Source organism: Elgaria multicarinata, chromosome 3 (assembly GCF_023053635.1).
Source record: "Elgaria multicarinata webbii isolate HBS135686 ecotype San Diego chromosome 3, rElgMul1.1.pri, whole genome shotgun sequence".
NCBI lineage: Eukaryota > Metazoa > Chordata > Lepidosauria > Squamata > Anguidae > Elgaria > Elgaria multicarinata.
The window spans coordinates 120520731-120547229 of NC_086173.1; the positions used below are offsets into that span (position 1 = coordinate 120520731).

Consider the following 26499-nt stretch of genomic DNA (forward strand, 5'->3'; position numbering starts at 1 on the left):
TTTGAGGCCTGGGCCTCAGTTGAAGCTGCCGCCAGACCGCAATGGAGGCAGGTAAGCCCCCCTCCCCCTGCCCCCTTACCTGGCTCTGCCGCCGTCACCACATGGACTGCGGCGGTGCCAGGTAAGCCCCCCTCCCCCTACACTTTCCTTTTTTTCAGAGCTCCAGATCTAGGCGAAGGATCTGCTTTGTCTTGATCCACTTCGTCTCGATCCGCAGCTCCCCCGACCCGATCCATCTCCGCCTTTGGCGAAGGAGAATCAGACCGCTCCGCTATCACTTCTACAAACCGAAGCGGAGCAGAGCACAGCCCCAGTTTTCAGATCCAGTTCCACCACAGACTGACTTCCTGCTTCACAGTCAGGGAAGAAAGATGAGCCCTCTCTGCCCATCAGGTATGCCTTCTTGGGCCATCCTAGTTTCCATTGGAACCGCTACTGCTTGTCCTTTAAGAGGTATTGCCACGAGGCACCCACAGTGATAGCTCTATATACAGACATATTGAAATCAAGGATTACTTAGTTTAAGGGGATCTTGAATCTCTTTTCAGTCATAGACACTGCACTGTAATGGATCCCGGAAAGGTCATTCAAAACCCGGAACACAGTTGGATTGCACAGTAAAAGTCACTGCCCCTGTGATGAGATAAGAGCTTTGTACCCAGGTAATTTTAAACATTCTACTTAATAGTTTTATGTGGGGGGGGAGGGGGGAGGCTCTTTAGAATGATGGTTCTGACTAAAACCCAGAGCGGATTCACTACCCCCGCTGACATCGGAGCCACCAGCCGCCCCTGCTCTCTCCCCTCTACCATGTTCGCCCAGAAGCCCTCCAGGTTGATGCCGCGCTTCTTTCCTTTATGACGTCGGCGTCTCCTGGCAACTGGAGAGAATGGTTTCCTCGGCAACGTAAACAAGAGAGGAGAACAATGGAAGGGGCAGAACGCAGAGACACGCCAGCTCCAGCCTGCCGCCCGAAAGAGCAGCTGTGCTTAAATTCAATTGGCCAAAGGCGCTCTCAAGACCTCGAGGATGTTGCTTTGCAGTAACAGTTAAATGAAGTGTGATATTGTGGGGTGAGAAGATCAGATTGGCAAATTAGACTGGTAACTGAATTGTGCTTTCCTTCTCCAGATTTTCACTCCATCCCCACCCCCCACCCCATCCGGAATAGAGAATTCAGGGTGAGCAATGTGCTTTTTAAAATCTTACTTATGCATTGGTGAGAGAGGCATCTACTCTGCTTGAAAGCAGGAAAATTTAAATCATTTTATTATTATTATTATTTTGTGGGGGGAAATTGCAGTGAAGATCATGAAAGCCTCCCATATCCGGAAAAGAAAAGAAAAGAAAAAGCAGTAGCTCTCCCCTCCCCCCTCCCCTTCCTTCCACAAATATTTATTCACATACAGAAAAAAAAAGTTGATGATCCAGCTGTCTTTGGGATAAATTTTCCCTCCAAAATATTTACATCTACGGTAATTCATCTGCCTCCTAAATTCCTGTCAGGGGTTTAAAAATATTTTCAGTGCTTTCTCAGCCCAGTTGCTGTTTTTGCGCTTGACAGTTGATTTATATATTTGTGCTTTTCAATACAACGTGCTCATTCAAAGCGCTGATATTTTAGACTTATGTTTCCTGTGTGTAAACTTTCTGAGAGAGACAGAGGGGAGGGAGAAATTATAGACGTCTGGGGTACTGTTTGCATGTCAGTTTGGCATTTAGAAGATAATGTTATGCACAGCATCATTTATTGTATATGAGCCTCTGCTATTGGGAGAGGGCAGGCTGTAATTCATAAGTGGTTTCCATCTCTTTGCTCTACAAATGGAATTGGTTACATGTCCATTTTTGCTTTTATTTAAAGGCAGCTGGCAAATTGTGATCTTGTGTGCACAAAGAGAAGCTGCCATCCTCGGCACACTTGCTTAGAAGTAAGTCCCAGTGGATTTGCTTCCATGTACATGTTGCACAGTGCACTGAATACAGTGGGACTCACTTGCCTGTGAATGTGCTTTCGAATGGGGGCACCACAACTCTCTCAATTTTATTATTAGCCACGTGATTGATATTAAAGGATGACCTTAAAAACCCTGTAACTTGCAAGGTTAGTCTTGCTTCAGTAAAAACTAAGAATATCTCCAAAAGCCTAGGATTGGCCCCCAAAAGGTATCAGCTTGTTTGCAGCTTGCTTATGTACATTGCATCAGGCACTTTGCGGCACTCTTTGGACTTGAGTAGAACTATTCACGTAGCTTTGAAAGGTGAGTCGGGGGGGGGGAATCTACACTACTGCTTTAAAGCACTTTAAAACGCTTTATAACAGTTTTGACAACTGTTGGGGCCCAGGACACACTGCATATACAGTTTTCAAAACGTTTTCAAAGTGCTTTAAAGCGCTTTAAAAGCAGTAGTGTAGATGTATGAGTGAGTGTGTAAGTTCTGGAACAGTGCAGAAAGGCAGGACTGTTCCTAAGTGTTTAGATCAGGTTTTCCCCAGCCTGCAGCCCTCCAGATGGACTACAACACCCATCATTCCCCAAAGATGATGATGGAAGTTGTAGTCCAACACATCTGGAGGGCAGCAGGTTGGGGAAGTCTGGTATATATGCTATTAACAGAGGGTTTTACCCCCTTTTTTCAGTACAACAAACACTCACCCCCACATCCTGCCCCTTGTCCCTCCCTCCCCTCTCTGTATCATCCTCAACCCCCATCTTGACGGTGGTGCTTTGGCGCCGCAAGGTGCCTGGCTCCCACACTTCCATTCCTTCCCTGCATCTGCACGGGATGGAACGCAAGTGCAAACTTTCCCCACTCTGTACAAATAAAAAATAAAAATGGGGGTAGGAGAGGAATGGGGCCATTCCTCCTTCCCTTTTTTAAAAAAAATACATTATCTGTATCTGTGCAGCTGTGCAGATACAGATAATGATTTTAAAAAAAATGGGGGAGGAACGAGGCAACCAGAGGAGGACGCGATGAGAGGGATGCCGGGTGAACCATCTCCCTCTGACCTCCTTCTGGCTACCCATTCCTCCCCCTGCCCAGTTTTTTAAAATTATTATTATCTGTATCTGCACAGTTGCACAGATACAGATAATAAAATTTAACAGAGGGGAGGAACAGCCAGTTTCTCTCCTCCCCCATTTTAATTTATTTTTATTCTTACAGAGGCGTGGGGCTGCACCCTTCCCTGTCCAGCCCATGGCGACCAATCAGGGGGTGCCATGGGCTGTGACAAGTCTCCACTGCCAAAAAAGTCAGGGTAAGTGCCCGACTTTTTTTCAGCCGAGTTTCCAGGGTTTGCCCCCGGATGGTTTCGCAATGGTGGCTGCCTCATGTAGATAATGTGCCACTACTGTGAAGCCACCCTGGGGCAAACCCTTCATGTCGACATGCTATTTAAAGATTCTGTGCATATAAGTAAAATCATTGAGCAAAAATGGATAAATCAATAGTTACGTAAAAAGAAATGAACAATAAAAAAATAAATAACAGGGTTTCGTGTCAGGCTGGATCCACTGCACTGGTGGAAGTGAGGAGAAGGCTGACGTCCTGGAGGAGGCTACTTCCAGGCTATTTCCTGGAGGAGAAAACTATTAATGGCTACTAGTCCTGATGGCTATATGCTACCTCCAGTATCAGAGGCAGTAAGCCTATGTACACCAGTTGCTGGGGAACATGGAGGGGAGGTTGCTGTTGTACCTGTGTCCTGCTTGTGGGTTCCTAGTCAACAGCTGGTTGGTCCCTGTGTGAATGGAGTGCTGAATTGGATGGACCCTTGGTCTGAACTAGCATGGCTTTTCTTATGTTCTTAAATTCTTAAGTGGACATCACCTCTTCCAGCCCCCTGAAAATGCTATAAAGAGAATCAGAAGATCCTACTGAATGAACTGGGTTGTGGTGTGGGGGACGTGAGACACCCCAAAATTGGGCAGAGGGACTTTCCATGAACAGAGCCCTTCCTCTCGCGGAATGCAGATCCCCTGAGAATAATTTCTTCAATGTGAACCAATTGAAATTTTGTATTGTTTAGAAACTGTCTTCTCTCATCTTCTCTTGTTTCTTTGAGATTGATAACAGATCGCCTTCCAGGTGGGATCTACACTAATGGTTTAAAACGTTAAGAAAGGGTTGTGATAACTTATTGGGTCACATGATGCTATGGTTCTTACATTTTATTGTATTTTCCTTCCTTCTTTGTATTTCTTCTGTTGTGACATTTAAATAGCGTTGCAAGTGTTCGTATGTGCCCCCTTATGTCATAATAGTTGTTTCTCACTGACTTTTGAATCATTGATTGTCAGCCAATTGCTTTCCTGGGGGCATGGATACTTCCTTTCGGCGCCTAAAACTAGTGCACTATAAGCTCCAAAGGGCTTGAGGGAGGAAATTTAAAAAATCATAACAAATCAATGGATGACCCAATCTGATTAAAATTTGGTATGCTGAAAGCCCTCATTAAGACCTGCCACTGTGCCAATTTTGAACTCTTTATCTTAACTGATGCAGATGTAAGTATTTGTTTAATTTCCATTAAAAAATCATAAAAAAACATGGTGGTGGTGGTGGAAGGCAAAGCCAGGAGATCAGGAAGTGGGTGGAGCAAAGAAACCTGCGGCAAAGAGTAAGTACAAGCTACAGCAATAAAACAGTGTGTCCTGCTCTAATCAATGAATACCGGGAAATCAAAAGGTTAGTAAAGCTCCATTACTGGAGTGTGCCCCGTGATGTTTAAAAATGACACAAATTAAAATGTTTCCAGTGGTAGGAAAAAACGTAATAAACACTAGTGTAGATCCTCCCCTGGTGGTACCTCCATCTACTAGTCTGCTGAATGAGCATTATCAATAATCAATAGTGGCACCTAAGCTTTGGAACCACCTTCTGTTCCAGCAGGTCAAATCGTACCATTAAGCGTACCATTAAGACTTCTAAAGATTATTATTACTCACATGGGCCTTTTGCCATTCTGAGATGGGAGATTCATTCCCACTCCATCGAACCAGCTTGTTTCCTTTACTTGAACTGGTATGTCTTTGGCTCACCTGAACGAGAGAGAAACTGCAGCTGTATAGACAGATCCCACTCAGCAACAGAAAATGTCTATCCCAGCTGAGTGTTCCGGGCTTCTTCAAGAAGTAATTTATGGGTTGTGGTCCCTGAAATACCCTTCAAGCCAAAGGACACAAAGTGGTTCCACTATATATTTGCTCAAACAGTATTAGAGAATAAAATCACTTTGCAACGATGGAACAAGCAAAATGCATCACTGTATGCAATGCAATTACAGTGATCAGAAGTACAATAGAAATAGCAGCTAGCATTTTTCTTGGTAAAATTGAAGATCTGTTCCTTTTAATCAGCAAAGCACTCATCGTTAAGGTTTTAGAGTTACCTATCTGGCAAGCATGGTTGGCAGAGCTTAAGTAAGTAGGCTTTTTGTTCTTCCAGGATCTCACTGGTCGACCATGTCAAAATCTTAAGTTTTATGACTTCTGTGTTGATGTACTCAACCAAAGCGTGTGACCTGGTCTTACTCCTGCACCTAACTTTAGCATCTAACCTAAGAGGACTGCCTCTCAATACAGCCAGGTGAAAGAAGTGCCCTTGCGAAGATTTATCTCCCCATGAAGTAATGAGCTTTCTACTTCCAAGAGTTAACCAGCCCACCTGTGGCAAGCTTTTTTGTCCAAATTCCAAGAACAATTTTGCACTTTAAGCTAGCTTACAGCATACTTAGCTAACCACTAATACTTAGTGCACACAGATTATTATGAACAGTACTCGTGTGAAATAGAATGAATTCTTAACAATACATACTACTTCCGTATTTTGTGACAGCTTTCACTTGTCCCTTTGCCTATTTATATTATTTTTGGTTTGACTGATTTTATATTTTATTGAGTTTTAAACATTGTGTCTCATTTTGGGAATTTGATATTGGAAAGTGTGTTACACATTTTCTAAATGAGAAAATGAAGAAAAAACCCCACTAAATTTCAGGGTTGCCATCCTTTTTTTCTCCTTTTAAATGAGAATCCTATGCTAGAACATGGTATGGGAGTACAGATTCAAAGGTTGGAGCAGTTCTACTTTTTCTATCTCAGGAAAAGCTGTCTCTGCTGAATTTCTGCTCATCACACAGATCAAACTTTAGAGCTGGAAGGGTCCTTTGAGGTCATCTAGTCCAACCCCTTGCTCAGAGTAGGAATTCTGCAACTACAGCATCCCTGAAGATGGCCATCTAGCAAAGTAGCACCGCAGCTATTGCCGCAATCTGTCCCACTGTCTGACCGCTAGGACATTTCTCCTAATGTTTAGCTACAATCTGCTTCCTTACCATTTCCACCCAATTAGTGGGAATTTGTTCTTAACAGTGCAGGAGCATTGTCATCCAAAAATGGTGGCAGCTTTAATTCCAATCTCCATTTAGTTGAGATTTAGCTGCTTTTTAAAAAATAATAATGAGTCTGCTGAATAGTTCTATGAAACACTGAGAAAAGCTTATTTAGCTGAAGACCATTTAAATGTTTGTATCTTTTTCTATAGAGATGGCAGCTTTCACTATTAATCAGGAAGTAACTGAACAATAAATGTTGTTGGCCAGTTTTTCACGTGCATAATGTCTGTTTTCTGCCTTTGTTCTAGGAAGTGAACATAACAGACGTTTCTTGGGAAGTAAATTCTATTGAAAACCTCATCCAGCATTTTGTTAAAGCATAACATTTCCAACATGTCTGGAGTTTCTTTTAATCGTTCAACTATGTCTGCAGACCCAGAGAACTCTGAAACAATTTTCAGTAAGATCTTCTTCTTTTCCTAGCACTTTAATTAATTTGTCACTTTTAGCTTTAGAATGCATATCCTGACACAGGCATCTTTTGAACTAGAATACAGAAATATCTGGGATGTAGCCCTTATTTCTTTTTCAAAGGCTGTTATCGAGTAGCCCAATAGGCTGATGCTGTCTTACTCAAATGTTTAATATTTGGGGCATGGTCTGTTCCCTTTATTAAAATGGATGCTCCTCCTCAAAACTACTAGATAAGACTAGAAAATATTAGCCCTGCTCAGGAGTATGACGATGCATGTATAGGGGCATGGGGCACTTATCTGTCCCTGTCCCATTCTGTGGTTCCTCGAGGCTTGCAGAGAAGGCTGGTAGCATCTGATGACAGTCAGACCACAACAAGAAGGAACTAGGACCTTAGATAGCTCCAGGTGGGACCTGCTAGGTGGAATTCTCTCCTACTGAAACTATAGGAGGATGTTGTCTCAACAGAAAGCTAAAGCCAACTGAAGCCTTATGCATACTGACAAGCCCTGTTAGTGTGGTCGGCTTCCCCTCCTGGAGGAGCTAACTGGACTATTTAAGGACCCTCACCTGCTTTTGTAACCTGAGACTTCTGCGAGGCTGGGGAGATGAAGGTGCTGCTGGGAACTCATCCTCTGAGCCAGAGGATGATGACAGGGCTGTGTACTCTGCCTGGGAGGGCCCTGAACAAGCCAATGACAATTTTAGCCTGTCCCTCATCAGAATACTCTGGTGCACACTAGAAGAGCAGCATACCAGAATAGGGAACCATGACCAGTCCGCATCACTCCTTCAGTTGCAAACTTGCCATATTGAGTAGCAGGTCTGAACAGGAGTTCCACATGTGTTGGGTTCACTTGGCTGCAAGTAGAGCTCTCTGTGTCATCAGGGTCTCTGATAAGGCAGGGCCCCTAATCACATGGAGAATTCTACTTAGGTTGAATGCAAGTAGAACTCCAGTTCAGACCTTGCTGCTCAACATGGCCAGGCTGGAACTGAAGGGGCGGCACACACTGGGATGTAAGGGGCGGGGCCACGATGCATGTCCCCATTGACTCAGTAGCATCCCCTGTTCATGCTTAACAGCTAAATAGACTTTTGTCTCCCAGCATCCTCCACTGTACCTGACACACTTAAATACTTTTCGTCTCTGGACTTAATGGTCTTCGGGGTGGGGGCTCTGAACCTAATGGTTTTTATGTCCCACTTTATTTAGTGATTTGCCTTATCAAAATGTGATAAGCCACCCCTGCTGCATTTGGGGGCCCTCTTGTTCATTCAACTGAGTGAAGCCCTGGACCTTTGCCTCAAAGCCTTGCCCTGAGTGTAGTGGAGGCTGGTGGTTCCAATTTCAATGGGGCTGTGACTCTACCTGGGTTCCAGAACTTTAAGAGAGCTATCCAAGGTGCTGAACCCTAGCCCTAAAATAGATTCAGCACCTTAGATAAATCCTGACTGAAACCCAGAATGGATTCACAGCCCCATTGGAATCAGAACCACCAACTTCCACTGTGCACCTGCCAGCTGACATCAGGTCCTCCCTTGGGCAGATGTGCCCGCCACATGTGCCATTGATCCTCCCCACTCTGAGTGGAATAGAGTGTTAGATGCAATGAACTTGGTGGATTTTCCTTCTGAAGAGACCTGCATCAGCTCAGGCTGCATCTCGGGGTTAGAACTAAGCCCACCTTTGGCCATTATTTTTTCCTTGATAAATGTATGAGAAGAGTGCTGACTTAGCCAACAGATATTCCCAGTATGAAGATGGCTGGAGTCTAACGAGCAGGGCCTCTTAAGCCAAACTTCACAGCCCCAAGACCCCTGGAACAGGAGGTGAGGGAGATCATGCCCGCTGGCCCTACTGGGTCCAGGTATCCAGCATAACTTCCAAAAGAACCGATACACGAACAAATGGAATGTGTGTGATCTCTTGCCATCCAACCAGGAACTTTGTGTTTGTGTATGGTTTCCTCGTGCTTTGGAGGGGATGTGGCCAGTGGCTGCAATTCCACTCCCCCTGCTACACAGACTTCAATCTCTCAGAAGTCATACCTGCACAATCCTTGTCATGCAGGCCTATCAAAGGCAGGTCCTCCAGCACAAGCATCCATGCCGGCTTCTCAAGTGCTGGCTGCTCTTCCTAGAATCTCCTCTATTATTTCTTGCTCCTGATAGAAGGGGTTTGACCATTTTTAATTAATTTGTATTTTGACACCCCCCCCCCCCCCAGTGGCAAGGTTGGCTTCTCGGCAAACAGGGGATGTGTTCACGATTCCCTCCGCTCAGTCTGGCTCTGGACTAGATACAACAAAGTCAGGTAAGATGCTCTTTTTTATTATTTTAACTCTTAGCTCCTTTGGCGCCCAAATCCCACTAGGTTGACAGGCTGTTTCCACTCTTAGTTTGGCTGTGCAGTGGAGGGGTAGACAAAAGGCAGATCAAGATAAGTAAGTCACTGGATGATTTGCAATAGATCAGCAAAGGTTTCTGGCCCCCCAATTGTTGACAATAGCAACAAAAAGGCTTTTTAGTGTGCAATCCTATGTATATTTGGACAGTCCTACAGCTTGGCTGGCTGGGGAATGCTGGGAGTTGTCGGACTGTTTTTTCCTGTCTAAACATGCATAGGATTGTGCCCTTTAAAAAAGGATGTTAGAGTCTCTGAGTAACTCAGATGACAATTCTTACAGTATGACAGCAAGTTGATATTATTAAAGAAAGAATAGCAATATTCCCAAAGGATTTTTTTTAAAAAAACCCTCTCTATGCTCACTAATCTTCACATCAGCATAAACCCAAAATAATGTACATCTTCATGACAGTTGTCATTTTAAAATGTTAAATATCCATTTTTATGAAGTTAGTGTCATGCATTTAATTTTCTCTAGCTCATATATAATAAACAAGCTTCATCAGAGTAGCTAGCAACATCCCAGATTTTTTTTGGGGGGGTGGGGAACCAATTACACAAAGGAGGAACAACACACACACATACACACACAATATGAAGCTATTGAGGTTTAACAGTTACAGGCCAATTAATCACCATTTTAACATAATTATTATCTATACATCATTTAGATGTGGGAGTTTGAACCCTATGACTTGCTCAATATAGAATAACATGGAGAACCAATGTATTTTATTTTCTCACATTCCTGGAATATATGGAAATAGTCAGTGTGCAGTTGTGGGCAATATTTATCATGTAATACACCAGAAATCAATTTGATTTTACATGGGGCTAAATAACATTGATGTAATATTCTTTTTGTTTAATTAATTGCAACCAGATTCTTCCCATTGTTCTCTCTTATCTATTCCCAAACAGATAAGGGCATCCCCAAATCTCTTTTCTATTTCTTCTGATATATTCTAAGGTCTCCAGGCTATGTATCTCTCAATATTTTATGGGTAGTATCCAATGGCGCCACTCCGCCTCTGCTGGTTCTATTGCACTTGCTGGAGCTACCACTTGTTGAGCTGGGCTTTTACGCTTCTAAAACAACAACCCTAGAAATGATCAGAAATGCTTGTTTCTGGAATGGGACATTAATTCACTGTCAAAAATTTGCCACGGCTGCTCTTAAAAGGGAAGGAGAAAACAGAGGCTGTCTGGGGTGGGGTGGGAGATGGACAGACTCAGTGTCGCATGAGTCCTTTGTGCTCATAGAAGGGACTGTTAAGTATATGAAAAGAAATACTTGCTTAGTCATTAAAATTGTGTGTGTATGGCTATTTCAGGGTTAAATAGAGAAAGACTATCTGTGGGCAATTACCTTGAGATAGAGGCTGTTCTGGGAACCTTGCCAAGATTCTAAGTTAGCCTCATCACAGCTGTATGTAATGTAGATAAGAATTGTGTAGATCTGTATATAGTTTCTCACTTGTGTAAAATGGAACTGATCACTGCTCTCTGATCACTGCTCTCTGTGTATGCCTCAGTGTGCTGATCTGAACTGATCTGAATTGAACTGCACAGAAGCCTGAAGGAAATAAACCAGCTCTGCTGTGTAAGACCTGCGTGATGTGTGTTTGTTTCTGAGCACAAACAGAGTTCCAGAGAGAGAAAAGTTCTGGCACAATAACCCAACAAAGGTTATGGGCCCAGTCTAGCCTAGACCAGCCTTCGCCAGCCTAATCCAGGCAGAAGAACCAGAACTTGATGGGAACGGTGCAGTATCAGAACCAGAACCAGGAGTCTGCTAAAACAGAAAACTGTTGATGAAGGAAGACATCAAGCTAAAGCCAGTGCTGCAAAGTGAGGAAAAATCTCAGTCGGCTGACTCTGAGGAGGACTCTGAGCAGGAGGACGGTGAGATACAAATTCCTAAAGCAGAGGAAATGGCAGGAGCTAATATGTCTGGTTTGCATCAATTGTTAGAAAAGCTGAATGACTCTAACTATGCATTATGGTCTTACAAAATGCAAATGTATCTGATTCAGGCTGAACTGTGGTATGTAGTCACAGAGGATCCACCAGATAGAGCAGATCCACAGAATGCTAAATGGTTTAAGGACGATGCAAAAGCAATGGCAGTTATTGCATTAGCTGTGGAAGACTCTCAAATTTCCTTCATTCAGTTTTTGAATACATCAAAAGAGTGCTGGAATGCGCTACAAGCTGTATATCAAAGAGAAACAGCGGGCAGTAAAGTAATTCTAACCCGGAAACTGTATGGAATGAAGCTGAAACCAGGGGAGTCTATGTCAAACCATTTGAAAAGCATGAGAGAAATCTTCAATCAACTCAGGGCACGAGGGATGGAGTTTACAACTATACACCAAGTCTATGTGATTTTGTCAAGTCTTGATTCATCATACGACGCGGTTGTCACCATGATGGAAAGTCAAGAGGAGAAAAATTTAACCCTCGAGTATGTAGCTGGAAAACTACTGGAAACCTATGAAAGAAGACAAGCTTCAAAACAACAGAGCTTTAAACATCCTGTGGCTGAATTTCAACAAAGCCATAAATCTTCTGACGTGGTGGCTGCATTAAAGGCAAAGAAATGCTTTAACTGTGGTTCCACAGGACACTTAAGGCGGGATTGCAACAACAAGAAGAAAAAGCTGTTGACAGCAAAGTGGAGAGAAGAAAACAACATGAATGAAGCTGAATCAACAAAGAAGTGTCTTCTAGCAAGAATCAAAGAGACAATGAATCCTTGGTTTTTGGACTCTGGGGCTTCAATAAGTATGGCAAAAGACAAACTTTCATTTGTAACCTTGGAAACTTCTACTTCAGAGCAAAAGTGTGTTACCCTTGCAAATGGAACAAAAATCCAGATTTGTGGTGTGGGTAATGTATATTTTGATTGTCTGGGAGTTGAACTACAAAGTGTTTTATATGTACCAGAATTAGAAACAAACCTTCTAAGTGTGTTTCAGTTAACAGAAATGGGGTATGAGGTTTGTTTTACTGAAGAAAATTGTACTATAAAACAGGGAAACAAGGTGTGTGTGCAGGGAATAATGAAAGAATCTTTGTATATAATTAATACTTGTACAGAAAATGAAGTTGTAGCCAGCAAAGTCACAACAAAAACAATAGCCAATTGCAAACCACACCGAGAGTGTATCCATTTAACTCATAAAAGGTTTGGTCACGCTAACTATAAAACAATTTCTAAGATTCCAGAATTGTGTGAAGGGGTGAAAATCAAACCATGTTCTAACTATGTAGAATGTAATGTATGCAGTGAAACCAAGTGTCATAAGTCAAACATTCCAAAACATAGTGAGAGAACAACAAAAAGAATTTTTGAATTAATTCATGCAGATCTTGCAGGTCCTTTTGAGACAAGTCAAGGAGGAAACAGATTTTTCTTGTCTATTGTTGATGATTACAGTAGATTTGGATTTGTGTATGTGTTAAAACAGAAGAGTGAAACTTTTGGAAAGTTCAAAGCCTTTGTTAAGTGGAGTAAAAATAGATTTAAAGAACCTATAGCTAATCTAAGAACGGACCGGGGAGGTGAATTTCTTAGCAACCAATTTAAAAAATTCCTCAGTGATGAGGGTATACAACATGACCTTACTGCTCCATATTCACCATTTCAAAATGGAGTTGCAGAAAGGAAAAACAGAACCTTGCAGAACATGTTAAGAGCTCTATTGAAAGAGTCAGGATTGTCTAACCTGTTCTGGGCAGAAGCTTTGTCCACCTCAAATTATTTGTTAAACAGGCTTTACCACTCTGTACATGAAAAAACCCCATATGAAATGTTTTACAAAAGAAAACCTAGAGTGTCACATATAAGGGTTTTTGGAAGTAAATGTTTTGCTCATATTCAGAAAGAAAACAGACCAGGAAAGCTAGCTCAAAGAGGTTTGGAATGTAAACTGTTGGGATATGATACACAAACAAAAGGCTATCGTTTGTGGTCTCCATATCACAAAAGTGTAATTGTGAGCAGAGATGTAGTTTTTCATGAACAAATGCAGGAAACAAAACAGTATGTAAGTTTGCCTGTAGAACAGAAAGCTGTAGAAACAGAAGAAATTCCTGAACAATCTCAGCAAGAGAGGGAGGGGGAAGAAACTGTAAAGGAGGAAACTATGCCTGTAACTATGCCAAGAAGATCAGAAAGGGAACGCAAAGCTCCAATTCGTTATTCAGATGAATACCAAAGCAAACAGGTTTCTCATAGAGCTTTACTAATAGCCTATGAACCTACTTCATTTGAGGAAATTCAGGAGATGGAACCTACAGAAGCTCAGGGCTGGCATGAAGCAATGTCAGAGGAAATCAGAGCAATGGAAAAAAATGAAACGTGGGAGCTAGTACCTTTACCTGAAGGTCGTAAAGCCATTAACAGTAAATGGGTATTCAAAGTAAAACAAAATGAGGAAGGACAGGTGGAACGTTCAATGGTAAAACACAAAGAGATGCTTTTAAAGCTGGGTCTCAGATTGTAACACAATTTAAACAACATGCGCAAGAGGAGGACTGTTAAGTATATGAAAAGAAATACTTGCTTAGTCATTAAAATTGTGTGTGTATGGCTATTTCAGGGTTAAATAGAGAAAGACTATCTGTGGGCAATTACCTTGAGATAGAGGCTGTTCTGGGAACCTTGCCAAGATTCTAAGTTAGCCTCATCACAGCTGTATGTAATGTAGATAAGAATTGTGTAGATCTGTATATAGTTTCTCACTTGTGTAAAATGGAACTGATCACTGCTCTCTGATCACTGCTCTCTGTGTATGCCTCAGTGTGCTGATCTGAACTGATCTGAATTGAACTGCACAGAAGCCTGAAGGAAATAAACCAGCTCTGCTGTGTAAGACCTGCGTGATGTGTGTTTGTTTCTGAGCACAAACAGAGTTCCAGAGAGAGAAAAGTTCTGGCACAATAACCCAACAAGGACCTCCCCATTCCGGAAATGAGTATTTCCGCTATTTTCTAGTTATTTTTAGAAGTGCAAAAGCCCCATAGCACAAGCAGTTGGTCCCATGAGTGCCTGGGCACAATTGGATACTGCCCTATGAGTCTTACCAAACAAACCTTTATTAATTTATAGGGGGGGAACTATTCCAAATTGTGTTGTACTTCCTAATAAGTGATTAATGACATGTCTAATTGAAAAGAAAAGAAATAATTTGAGCTTACGCCTATTGTCCAATCATTAGAATAGTTTCATCATCAATAAAGTTCCCCAAAGTGCTTAAATTCTTCCTTTCCCAACTAAACACATCTCCTAGCATATCTCTGTTATCCATTTGCTCGTTGTAATTGCAGGTAGTACTGCTCAACTACGTATTATCATCCTTTTTTTTCCAGATTCTATGCAGGATACAGATGTCCTGATGGAGAGAAACCCATTTAAAATCCCATCAGATATTGATATCTTCTTATTGAGAGACAAGCAGAGGGAAAAGGCGAAACTGGTATGCACAGATCACAAGAGAGGCATGAAAGAACTTTGTCTCTCTGCCCCAAGAGCATGGCAAATCAATCGGGTGACCCTGTGACCTCACTGTAGCATTGCACCGAATCAGCCTTCCCCATCCGGGGGCTTTTTATATATTTGGGGACTACCATTCCCCGCATTTCTTACCGTTGGCCATCAGCTATATAATTTTATTAATCAACTAAAACCTTTCAGATTTTTAAAAAAGATATTGCATTAAGGGCTTTCCATGTTTAACCAACCTCTAAAATGCCAGGAAATGATGGTTGTTAAGGACCATGCCTTAACAGACACATTATTTAGGCAATATGTGTTTGGTATGGGATCCTCTGCTGTGATTAGGACTTCCAGCTTCCCCACTACCTTAGAGTTGGATGGCTGTCAGTGGCAGAGAGGTAGTCCTAAGTCCCAGATTTGTCTGTTCACTGGAATAGATGCATGGAGTCCGTGCAGCTGAAGCTACCATTCCATGTTAGAAGTACCCAATCGGCAACTAGTATCATCCACACAGAATTATAGAGATGGAAGAGATCTCAAAGGACATTGAGTATGCCCATCTCCCACCCCACCTCAGACAGCCTCTGTTTTCTCCTTCCCTTTTAAGAGCAGCCGTGGCAAATTTTTGACAGTGAATTAAACTTTGGAGGTTACTGAAACCCAGACAGAGCTGTCCGTCTACCGCATTTACTTATAGGAGCGAGAACGAAGGAAGACGCTGAAGGTACATGAGAAGATGACCTGCTCCACTCTGCAGAGCGCCAAACAATCCGGGTTCAAGAAAGAGATCCAGATGGAAGAGGAAGCCGAGGACAAAGAGCTGGCGGCAGAAGCGGAACGGCTCAAAGCTCTCCGGGAAAGCATCTCGTGGAAGATCGCCATCACTAAAGGTACCCCTCCAGATCTCAGGGGGAAAGTAAAGAGGGCCCATACTTCTGCAGCAGATCACACAACATAAAGAGGGCCCACACCTGTACAGCAGAACACACAACATAAGTTTCTGGGTCCAGTCACTGGCATCTCTAATGAGAAAGACCTCAGATTGGAACTCTCTGTTGCCCCCAACAGGTTTGGGGTTGTTTTTGACCCCAAAGCAGCCATGGCAGGTGGCAGCCTTTAGGAGAGGACTATCTTGGGGCATTGTGGATGCGGGACTATTTCTTCTTAACCATAAGAACATAAGAGCCATGCTGGACCAGACTAAAGGCCTATCTAGTCCAGCATTCTGTTCACACAGTGGCCAACCACCTTCCTACGGGAGGCCCACAAGCAGGACATGAGTGCAAGAGCACCATCCTGGTTTTTTTTGTTAGTTTGTTTTAATTTAATTTAATTTAAAGTGATACAAAAAAGGAATGGATACAAACAATCCCCTAACAATTAATATCAAACCAACAGTTATATGAATATGTATGTATAATATACAAAGAAGAAAAAATAAAAATTGATTGATATAACTTCTAGGGGAAGGAAGCTTAATCGAAATAGAGGGGGGAAATTAAAAGGAAAAGAGGAGACAAAAAAGGAGACAAGAAGAAGACGAAGACCCAGACCCAGAATCATAAATGTGCTGTGTTCTTTCATTTGTTGTTACAATGTCCATATATTCAGAGGTGGAGCAGGCATACATTGTTGTACATTCGGATGTGATGCATACTGAACTAATCTCCCCCGTATGACTTCGAATGATGTTGATTCTGATTTCCCTTGAATTTGAAGCAAGTCATGAGGTGCTGTATGGACATGGACAAATGCACAGAGAGCTTACAATTGAGAGAAAATGGTAGAGGAAAGGCGAGCCATTGGACAAAGCAGCTTGTAGGAGAAGCAGAACAGTCAGCAGTAATGGAAGGGACTGTCTACTCCAGGTGCCCACCAGCTGTTTTGTACTACAGCTCCCATAATTCTGGACCAGTGGCCATGCTGTCTGGGGCTGATGGGAGTTGTAATCCAAAACATCTGGGGGACAGCAGATTGCTAACCCCTGGTCTTCTCGAACACAAGTACCTGCCTGTTTTCTAGCTACAGACACTTTTCACTGTCTCAATTAACAGATACAGATTTTTGAAACCCTCGTTAGCCGTTTTGCACACCATCTCTCTTCTCATCCCTGCATTTCTTTGGCTGCCTGCTCTCGCCTGCACATCTTTACTTCCGTTTTTCTTTTTTCCAGACCAGGTTGTAGAAAGAGAGACCATTCACGACTACATCAATCAGAAACGGCAAATGTTCTTGCTGCAGGTATTTGACTTCAGTTTTGGTGGACGGGATTTTGAGCCGGCGTGTGAGGGAGCGGATGGGGCACGAAGCCTGAACCAGCGAGAGCTGGCGTCGGATCCTCCGTTCGGCCACGAAGCTCATTGGGTGGTCTTGGATCAATCAACCCTTCCAGCCTAGATGGCTGTGAAGATAAAAGGGGGAAAGTGGCCTGCCCATGGCCCCAAACTCTTCGGAAGGGGAAGGGCAGGTTCCAAACGTTATAGGAAGCAGAAGTAGTACCCTATTTCTTCGATTCTAAGATGCACTTTTCCCCCCATATAAACATCTTGTCTTAGAATCGCGGGTGTGTCTTAGGGTGTGTGTTTTTTCTATTAGTGTGCTTCTTACCATCGATGGCATCTTACAATCGAAGAAATACGGTAATTTTCTACCTGCAGAGAGATTTTGATTTGAGGGAATATTTAGATGTGCTGCACCATGGCCTGCATTTTGTAGTGGTACAATCTGCAACCACATGCTTTTCCAGACTGCTTGAATTGTTGCCACCAGGTATGAATGAATGAATAAGTTTATTACGGTATGACAACCAGCACTCCAATCAAACACCATACAATTTAACACATTTAACACATTACATTACAGATGTGGTACGTGAATATTATTATTGTCTCGCCACCTTACGGCGTGAGATGGCTGCAGCACAAAATCTTGCGACTTTTACAGTAACTTGAGAGTTCATGCCTGAGAAAAGATAATCTAAACACACTTTGTCTGTTCTACCTGCCACCAGGTAATAAACTGTGGGCCATTTTAAAGGAGCCCCTTGAAAGAAGAAAGTTAGAGTATAAGGGGATATGTTGCTGAACTTGCCACAGATTTCCTACAACACTTGGGAGTGGAATCGTGCAATACTTTGGCTTTCGCCCCCTACCTTGCTTAATGTTAAGATCACCACCATGAGCCAAGTCACAAACAGAAACAAGCCCGATCAAGCAAATCTCCAGTGCGACTCGGTAGATTTGTTCCCTCCTTTCTCTCTATTGTCTTCAATTACAGTATGCTGTAACTGTAAAGAAAGATGAAATCCAGAAACTGGAAAACCTGGCCGTCGAAGAAGAAGCAAAGCTGGAAAAAGCTGAGGAAGACCTCGAGAAGGACGCTGCCATGTTCGATGAGTTCCTCAAGGAGAATGACCGAAACTCAGCACAAGCCCTCAAAGTGTAATGCTGGCATTTGGGCTCCGTACTGTAACATTCGTAGAAAAGTCCCAGCTGATGGGAGACCCTCAGGACATAAGAAGAGCCCTGGGTCATCTAGTCCAGCACTCTGTTCACACAGCAGCCAACCAGCTGTCAACCAGGGACCCATAAATAGGACAAGGGCAGAATAGCACCCTCCTGCCCATGTTCCCCAGTAACTGATGTATATAGGCTTCCTGCCTCTGATACGGGAGGTAGCACATAGAGGTCTGATAGCCTTCTCCTCCAGGAATTTATCCAACCACCCCCACCACCCCCGACACGTTTAAAGCCATCACTACATGCGAGGAAGCAGTGAGTTGCAGTAGAATGAGACCTGCAACAAAACATTGCAGCCTGTTCAAAATGGTTCCTGTTCAAGGTTCCAGCCATTCCATTTGCCCTCCCCATTGGTTTTCTGTCCTTCTGCCACAACATTCCAATGACTACATGCAGTTCTCATTGGATGGTTTGGGGGATTCCTTCCTCTTAGGGGTTTTTCCCTAAAGAATTTTCTGACCTCTGCATGCCTTGGGTAGTTTTACCTAATAGTTAGAGATGAACCCTCAGAGAAGAAAGCCCGAACTTCAGGGAATGTAAAAACCTGTTGAATGGCTAAATCCAGTATTCTCTAGACTGCCTTTTTCTTCTTTTTGCTGAAGATGGAAGTAGTGTTATTGTCCCAGTGTTTACAAAGATAAATTCAGATGCTGTGCTAAGTAAAATAATAAATATGTCCCTGCTCTCCAAATGATATTTATTGTACACACACCCTAAAGAGAGTATGTGTGTACTGGATTCCATAGGTTCACATCAACAGCTAAGATGCCCAAGAGGTAGGTGAATATGGATGGAAGTTCAATGGTGGCCTTAAACGAGTGCAGCTGTCCCACTGTAGGAACATCCACTATAACCAGTCAAAGCCCTGTGAAATATCGGAGAATGTAAGATATTTTCCACTTTCGTGTTTAACCAGTCTGGGCAACACAGGAGATGGAAAATGCTGGTGGAGAGGGAGGCCAGGGATGGATCAAAGTCAGGAAGAAGCCCATGTCTCCCCTAGCAACTCCCTTTGACTTTCCAGCCCACCTCAAACTTTGAGGACTATGCTTCATCCCATGTAGCTGCATACCTGCTCGTGTCCTGTACAGAACTACTGTTTTTATGCCTTTGCTGTAGTGCTGAAAAAGAAACCAAAGCCAAACTGGAGAAAATAATTGAGATCCGAGAACTGACTGCACAAATGATGAACATCCAAAGGTAGAGGAGTTCAGGACATGTTGTATCTGGAAATATAATTCACACGTCAGGGTTTGCTTCTCTCTCACCTTCCTCCAGCTGGATTTCCAGAAGCATTCACGGGCAGACTGGCTCCATGGGATTTTATTCATGCTTTCAGAATCTCGGCACTTATGTGTTGCATACTATAGGCAGGGCTTCACAGGGTGTGGATCAGAGGTGCAGGAACTCTTTCAGCCTGAGGGCCGAATTCAGTTCCAAAGAAGGTCTCGGGGGCTGGATTCCAGTAGTGGGCGGGGCCAAAGGAAAAATGGGCGAGGCCAAAAATACAAACATATTTTAATTTCAAGCTCTTACTTACTGCCACTCAATAAGACATAGAGGAGGCATTTCAATCTTTTAGAATGGGGGGGGGGGGAGGACACCAACCTGGGAAACCACCAAAAGATCAGGATGCAGAGAAAAAAAGATGGGAAGGGAGAGTAGCTGCTGAGGAGTCCCAGAGAGCTCTTTTTGGAGAGGGCTGTCGCGAGTGTCCAACTGGGTCCGTGAGAGTAGTGGACGCCCTCACGTCCGGCCTTCATGGACCCAGTCAGATGCACTGGGCATGTTGCGGACCTGCACCTGAGTGCTTACAAGCCCTCGCCCCGGCTTTCCTTCCTCCCCCTGTGTTAATGGCGATGGCCTTTAAGTCCCCCACCCTTGGCGCACTCCCCCCTGCTACTGTATGTTAATGGTGGCCACCATTAACGCAGGGGAGGAAAGGGAAGCCAGGATGGGACATTGCCTAGCGCTCGGCAGAGGCGAACACTCGCCGATTTCGCCCACCCCTATTTTTGGACCCTAGGAGGGGCAGATGTGAACACCTGGCACAGATTCAGAGCCCAAATTATGGGCAGAAAGGTCAGGGGAGGCTGAGCCAAACCCACAGGCCCTGGCCCTGACTCCAGCTCCCCATGAGCGTTCTAAAACCAGTAGCGATGGGGGCCATCACAGAAGGTAAGATGGCAGCCCCCCATCTGCCCCCACCCCTGTAATTGAAGCATTGGGTGAATTGCTGGGAGAAGCAGAGTGGGGTACTGCATGCCTGCCCCTCCCTCCCGACATTTGCCAGGCCCAGGCACTGTTGCATTACTAGCAAGCGGGCCATTGTTAGGAGGGGCATGTGGGAACTCTGGGCTTCCGTATTGCAAGGTCCCATGGAGGCTTTGGTACCCCAGTGTGGAATCCTGTCAGTAAGGAGCCCCTGGTTGTTTGAAAAGGTGAAAATAAAAAGAAGAAAGCTTCCACTGCCTCACTACCACCCTATCTGTGAAATCCCCTACCCCCAAGTTTGCTACCTGTTCATTTTGGTTAGGTGTGGGGAGATGTTTTTACATAGCCCATCTTAACTGCCTGTCTGAAAGCTGAAAGGGAGGGAGACCATGGGATCTCACTGGAGCTGGCATTCCACCGCTGTTGAGAAGGCCTGTCTCTGGTCCCACCAGCATCCTGCTTATGGTGGGGCAGGGACAGAGCTCTAAGGATTTAGCAAAGGGCAGTTTCCAAGGCAAGGTATGTAGGCCATCTGAATTCCAAACATATAGGGGGCAGAGAAGATCAGGGAAAAGCTTGGCGGGAGCCCAAGAGCAGATACACAGACATTGTTTCCAGTCTGTGCATCCGCTCTTGTTCCACAGTACACAGAACTGAACGCTATTAAGCCTGAGCCTTCAGAGCCTCACCCAGAGCACAGCCGCAGGCTATTAGTGCCACTTGAGGAAATGCCTACGCCTGAGTAGAGCTTGCTCATGAGTATTCCTTTCCTCATGAAGAGTCCTTATTCTTCAGGTGGAAACTTGTATGTCATCCTTCAGTGGGAAGCCAGCCAAACCTGCAGCTTTAGGCATCTGTGCTTTCTGGAGCTAAATGGCGGTTCAGCATCTACCTCCAATTCCAAAAGGGGATTAAGTGTTTCTTGAGAGGAAGGTATGATGGCCATCTCCTTCAAGGACCCAAGTCCCCCCGCCCCGCAATCTGCCCCAAGGTAACTTGGAACAGGCGGCTCAGTTCAGGGGATTCCAGATCATCCTCCAAAGAGGATTCCTCCAGAGGTAGACTGACATCCAGTGAGCCACTTAGTAGATACTGGAGAGGTTTCATTTTCAAGGCACTCTATATTCTCATCTCTTTGGCTAGGTGGCCATTCAGGGCAGAGCAATATCCCAAACCATGGTTTGATGGTTCAGAGGTAACCCCAAGCCACCATTTGCCCAGTTTTCCAATGGCTTCAAACCAGGGCTTGCAGGGCTTGGTTTGGTGGCTGATTGAGAACTGAGTGTGTCAGTTTCAATGACACAACAAACCAAAGTTTGGCTCTGTAAACCATGGTTAAACTTGCATTTGAGCCATCCCTACGATGGCCTGATTAATCTGAAAAGACTAACCATGGTTCTCATGTTTTAGGCAGGGGTTGTTTTCCCCACATTTTCCTGTTCTGGCCATTACACAAGTTTCCCCATTGGGAGACAGTAGCACTGTGATGCAACAAAGTTCTGCCAGCGTAGAAAATTTAGCAGCTGTTGCTGCAATGAAACAGTCCTCTCTGTGGCTTTGCCTCTGCCGGGGGAGCAGACAGCCAGAGTAAAAAGCTACGATTCCGAAAGGCAGAGCTGCTCTTTGGAAAGGATTCTGATCACTTTGGCAAGGTCCTAATGGCACTGCTGATTTTCCCCACTCCAGTGAGATAGCCAGGTTCGAGGACACTTTGCAGGAGTACATCACGTTCAGGGACTTCCTCTACCAGCTATCTCCCAAAGAGTGGCGGGACGATTACGAAAAGAAGAGAAAGAAGGAGAAAGAAAAAGTGGTGAAAATCGATCCCGACGTTAAAGATGACAAATCGCAATTAGCAACATCGAAAAGTAAGAGCTTCCAGCAAAGGCGTGTCTGGTGCCTGCGTGGCTGCTGGCTTCTGGTTTTTGAGGCCCCTTGAGCAAGACCATCTCAACCATAGAATCATGTAGAGTTGGAAGGGGCCTATAAGGCCATCAAGTCCAACCCCCTGTTCAATGCAGGAATCCACCTTAAAGTATCCCTGACAGATGGCTGTCCAGCTGCCTCTTGAAGGCCTCTAGTGTGGGGAGAGCCCACTACTTCCCTAGGTCATTGGCATTGTCGTACTGCTCTAACAGTCAGGGAGTTTTTCCTGATGTCCAGCTGGAATCTGGCTTCCTGTAACTTGAGCCCATTATTTCGTGTCCTGCACTCTGGGAGGATGGAGAGTGTGCCTGTCTTCTCACTATCATGGTCAGGCTCTGCTAATGCTCCTCCTCCTCTTTCGCATCACTGCTGCTACTACTTGCTTGCGTGACAGGCAGAGAATCAGCAAGCAAATAAGTGGCATTGACTACTCTGCCCTCTCACTGCCACCATTGCTTGGGCTGGGGCGAGAGGCACGCAAGTTGCAGAGGTGAGGAGGAGGAACAGCTGGGTTGTGGGTCCTTGGCAGGTGCCCCACCATGCCTACCTTTGAGGCCAGCAATGAGATATGTGAACTTGAGGGAGTGCCTCTCCTTATATATGCCTGCCCGAGACTTGAGATCTGTTGCAGGAGCCCTCCTCCACATCCCACCAACGCAACACATACGATATGGGAGAGGGCCTTCTCTGATGTGGCACCCCAACTGTGGAATTCCCTCCCCTTGGAGGCCCGACTGGCACCAATGCTGACTTTATTCCAGGACCAAGTAAAAACATGGCTTTTTAACAAAGCCTTTAATGGTTAAATTCACCTGGCTTTCACATTGTTTTAAAACAATTAAAATAGTTGAGTAATGGTCATTTGTCAATTTGGCACAATCATAGTGTGAACAAGTGACCCTAAAATCTTGCATTATGGGAGGAAGAGGAGGGGGGATTATTCTGTTTACTTTCTCCATACTGTTCATAATTTTTAAATATTACTATCGTGTCACATATTTAGCTATCTCTTTTTTTAAAAAAAAACAAACCAAAGGCCTCATATGCATTTGTGTGTAACTTCATCTCCTAACGAGCTTTTTTGTTCTCACACACAGGTCGGGATTTCCGAGAAAGGAGCAAACGTCGGATAATGAGTTTTGGAAAGCATTCCAGTTTTGAACTGTCTTCCTCAGACCTTAGCTTCTCCAGGTCTCCAAGTCAAGCTTTGCTCAGAAGGGACTCCATGAAACTTAGCCGGGCATCTTCTAGACAGAACCTCAGATCCCAGCAAGGCAAAAGACCGTAAGTGTAAAAGAGAGGGGGTGGAGGTGGGGTGGGGTGGGGAACTAAATCCAACAACATTGGGCGTCTTTGCATTCATGATTGTTATGGGCTGCATTACATAGACAGAGAGGAAAGAATTCATGGTTTGAATTGAATACTTCCCCTCTAGGCGTGCTATGTTCACTTCCATTAAGACAGTGCCATCTAGTTGTGGAAGAATCCACTTTTCTCCAGATATTGCCATTTAAATGCATGGAGCTTGCTCAAAAGCATACTAATAGAAGCTCAACTAAAATGTATTCCACAGGTTAGGAAAGGTAGCACCAGGTCCAAGAGGTCACCAGCATGGTTAACAGCAGTGTCAAGGAAGCTATTGTAGAAAAGAGGGCATCCTTCAGAAAATGGAAGTCTTGCCCAAGTGAGGAAAATAAAAGGGAGCACAAGCTTGCACAAAGATGATGAAAGCAGACAATAAGAAATGCAAAAAAGCATTCTGAAGAGCACATCGCTAATAATATCAAGGCCAACAATAACGAATTCTTTAAATATACCAGAAGCAGGAAACCAGCTAGGGAAGCAGTTGGACCATTAGATGACAATGGAGTTAAGGGAGTACTAAAGGAGGACAGGGAAATTGCAGAGAAGCTGAATGAATTCTTTGCATCGGTGTTCACTGCAGAGAATACAGGACAGATGCCTGTGCCTGAACTGATGTTTTCAGGAAGGGAGTTTGAGGAACTGAGGCAAATAGTGGTGATAAAAGATGAGGGTCTCAACCTTATTGACAAATTGAAAGCAAATAAATCGCCCGGCCCAGATGGTATCCATCCTAGAGTTCTCAAAGAACTTAAAACATGAAATTGCAGACCTTCTCACAAAAATATGCAATATGTGTTAGGAGTCTGATGTATTGTACTCCCTCAGAGCATGCACAGAGTGCAAGCACACGTCAGCAGAGACAGAGGTCACTGGCAGCAGGCAGATGTTCACGAAGTGAAGGAATACTCAGACACAGCGTTTTGGACTACTCATCTAAGTTTACTTTACAAATATTTACATAGAGCATAGCATAGTTGAGGAACTTTACACAATAGCTCTTCACACAAACTCTTCAATCACATGTCTCATATTAATAGCCTTGTGAGCCAATCATAGTGTCCACATGCAATATGAACACCGGATTGCATCACCAGGATTGTGTTGCTATGCCTCAAGAAAAAAAAAAACATGGGCAAACGGCCTTGGTCAGAGAGCCATCCAGCTGCACATCCTGGCCGCTCTCAAAGACCTTGAGATGGCTATCTCAGAAATTATTCACTTTGTTCTTCAGTTCCAGAAAAACTTCCACTTAGATATGAACACTTTCAAATCAAATACCTGACAATATGTTCCTAAGCACAGCCTCTGTACCAGAGGCCTGAAAGATGGCCAATATAACACCAATTTTCAAAAAGGGATCCAGGGTTGATCCGGGAAATTACAGTCCGGTTAGCTTGACATCCATTCCAGGTAAAGTGATTGAAAGCATTATTAAAGACAAAATTAATAAGCATATAGAAGGGCAGGTCCTGCTGAAGAAGAATCAACACAGCTTCCACAAGGGCAAGTCCTGTCTCACTTCTAGAATTCTTTGAGAGTGTCAACAGACATGTAGACAGGGGTGATCTGGTGGACATTGTTTACTTGGACTTCGAAAAGGCTTTTGATGAAGTCTCTCATCAAAGACTCCTGAACAAACTTAGCAGTCATGGAATAAGAGGAGAGGTCCTCTAATGGATCAATAACAGGTTAGAGAACAGAAAGCAGAGAGTAGGAATAAATGGTAAATTCTCCCAATGGGGGAAATAAATAGCGGGGTCCCACAGGGATCGGTATTGGGACCAATTCTTTTCAACTTCTTTATAAATGATCTGGAATTAGGAGTGAGCAGTGAAGTGGCCAAGTTTGCTGATGACACCAAATTATTTAAGGAGGTTAAAACACAAAGGGATCGTGAAAAGCTCCAAAGGGATCTCTCCATGCTGGGAGAGTGGGCATCCAAATGGCAGATGCGGTTCAATGTAAGGAAGTGTAAGTTGATACACATTGGGGCAAAAAAAACCCAACTTCAAGTATAACCTGATGGTATCTGAGTTGGCAGTGGCTGAACAAGAAAGAGATCTTGGAACGATTTGTTACGCCTGGAACGCTCTTCCAGAACATTTGAGAACTACAAGTTAAATCGCAGCTTTTAAAGCTCAGCTAAAAACTTTTCTTTTTCCTAAAGCTTTTAAAACTTGATTTTGCTCTGACTTTTATACTGCCTGTTTGGTGCATTCTCTTTCCCTCCTTATTGTTTTATTATGATTTTATTAGAATGTAAGCCTATGCGGCAGGGTCTTGCTATTTATTGTTTTACTCTGTACAGCACCATGTACATTGATGGTGCGATATAAATAAATAAATAAATAAATAATGAGGGAGATCCCCCCAAATCCCCCCAAAATCTAACACAGGAATAATCTTTCTAGGAGCATTCTAATGCCCTCATCAGACGAAAAGGATACTGCAGAATTATCTGATGAGGAAGATGATGAGGTTGGTAACCTTGAATCCAATTTCTTTAACATATTACTTTTGGCTTACTAAACTTGGGATTTACTGTATGACTGATGGGTTGATTTTGAAGAGGTATAACCAATCGTTTTTCATTCAGACTTCTCAAAGTGAGCGAGGCACAGAATGCAAAAGCATAGCATAAAATATGGAATGCAGCAATAAAATAAACAGAGGGACTGGACAAAACGATTGGGTTGGATCAAGCACAACTCTTTTGCAGACACAGGGATTCTTTCCATCCAGGGGA

At 43.8% G+C, this 26499-nt stretch overlaps 1 protein-coding gene across 1 annotated transcript in view; it reads left to right on the forward strand.

Moving 5' to 3' along the window:
* The first annotated feature begins 1157 nt into the window (after positions 1-1157).
* Positions 1158-26499, forward strand: part of CFAP100 (cilia and flagella associated protein 100) — a 34775-nt gene continuing 9433 nt past the window's right edge. The window contains exons 1-11 of the mRNA XM_063121388.1: positions 1158-1181; positions 6652-6803; positions 9048-9134; positions 14604-14710; positions 15428-15620; positions 16904-16971; positions 18007-18170; positions 19368-19448; positions 22149-22330; positions 23486-23672; positions 26165-26231. Of these exons, the coding sequence (XP_062977458.1) occupies positions 6737-6803; positions 9048-9134; positions 14604-14710; positions 15428-15620; positions 16904-16971; positions 18007-18170; positions 19368-19448; positions 22149-22330; positions 23486-23672; positions 26165-26231 (1203 nt within the window). The 5' untranslated portion in view covers positions 1158-1181; positions 6652-6736. The remainder of the gene's footprint in view (positions 1182-6651; positions 6804-9047; positions 9135-14603; positions 14711-15427; positions 15621-16903; positions 16972-18006; positions 18171-19367; positions 19449-22148; positions 22331-23485; positions 23673-26164; positions 26232-26499) is intronic.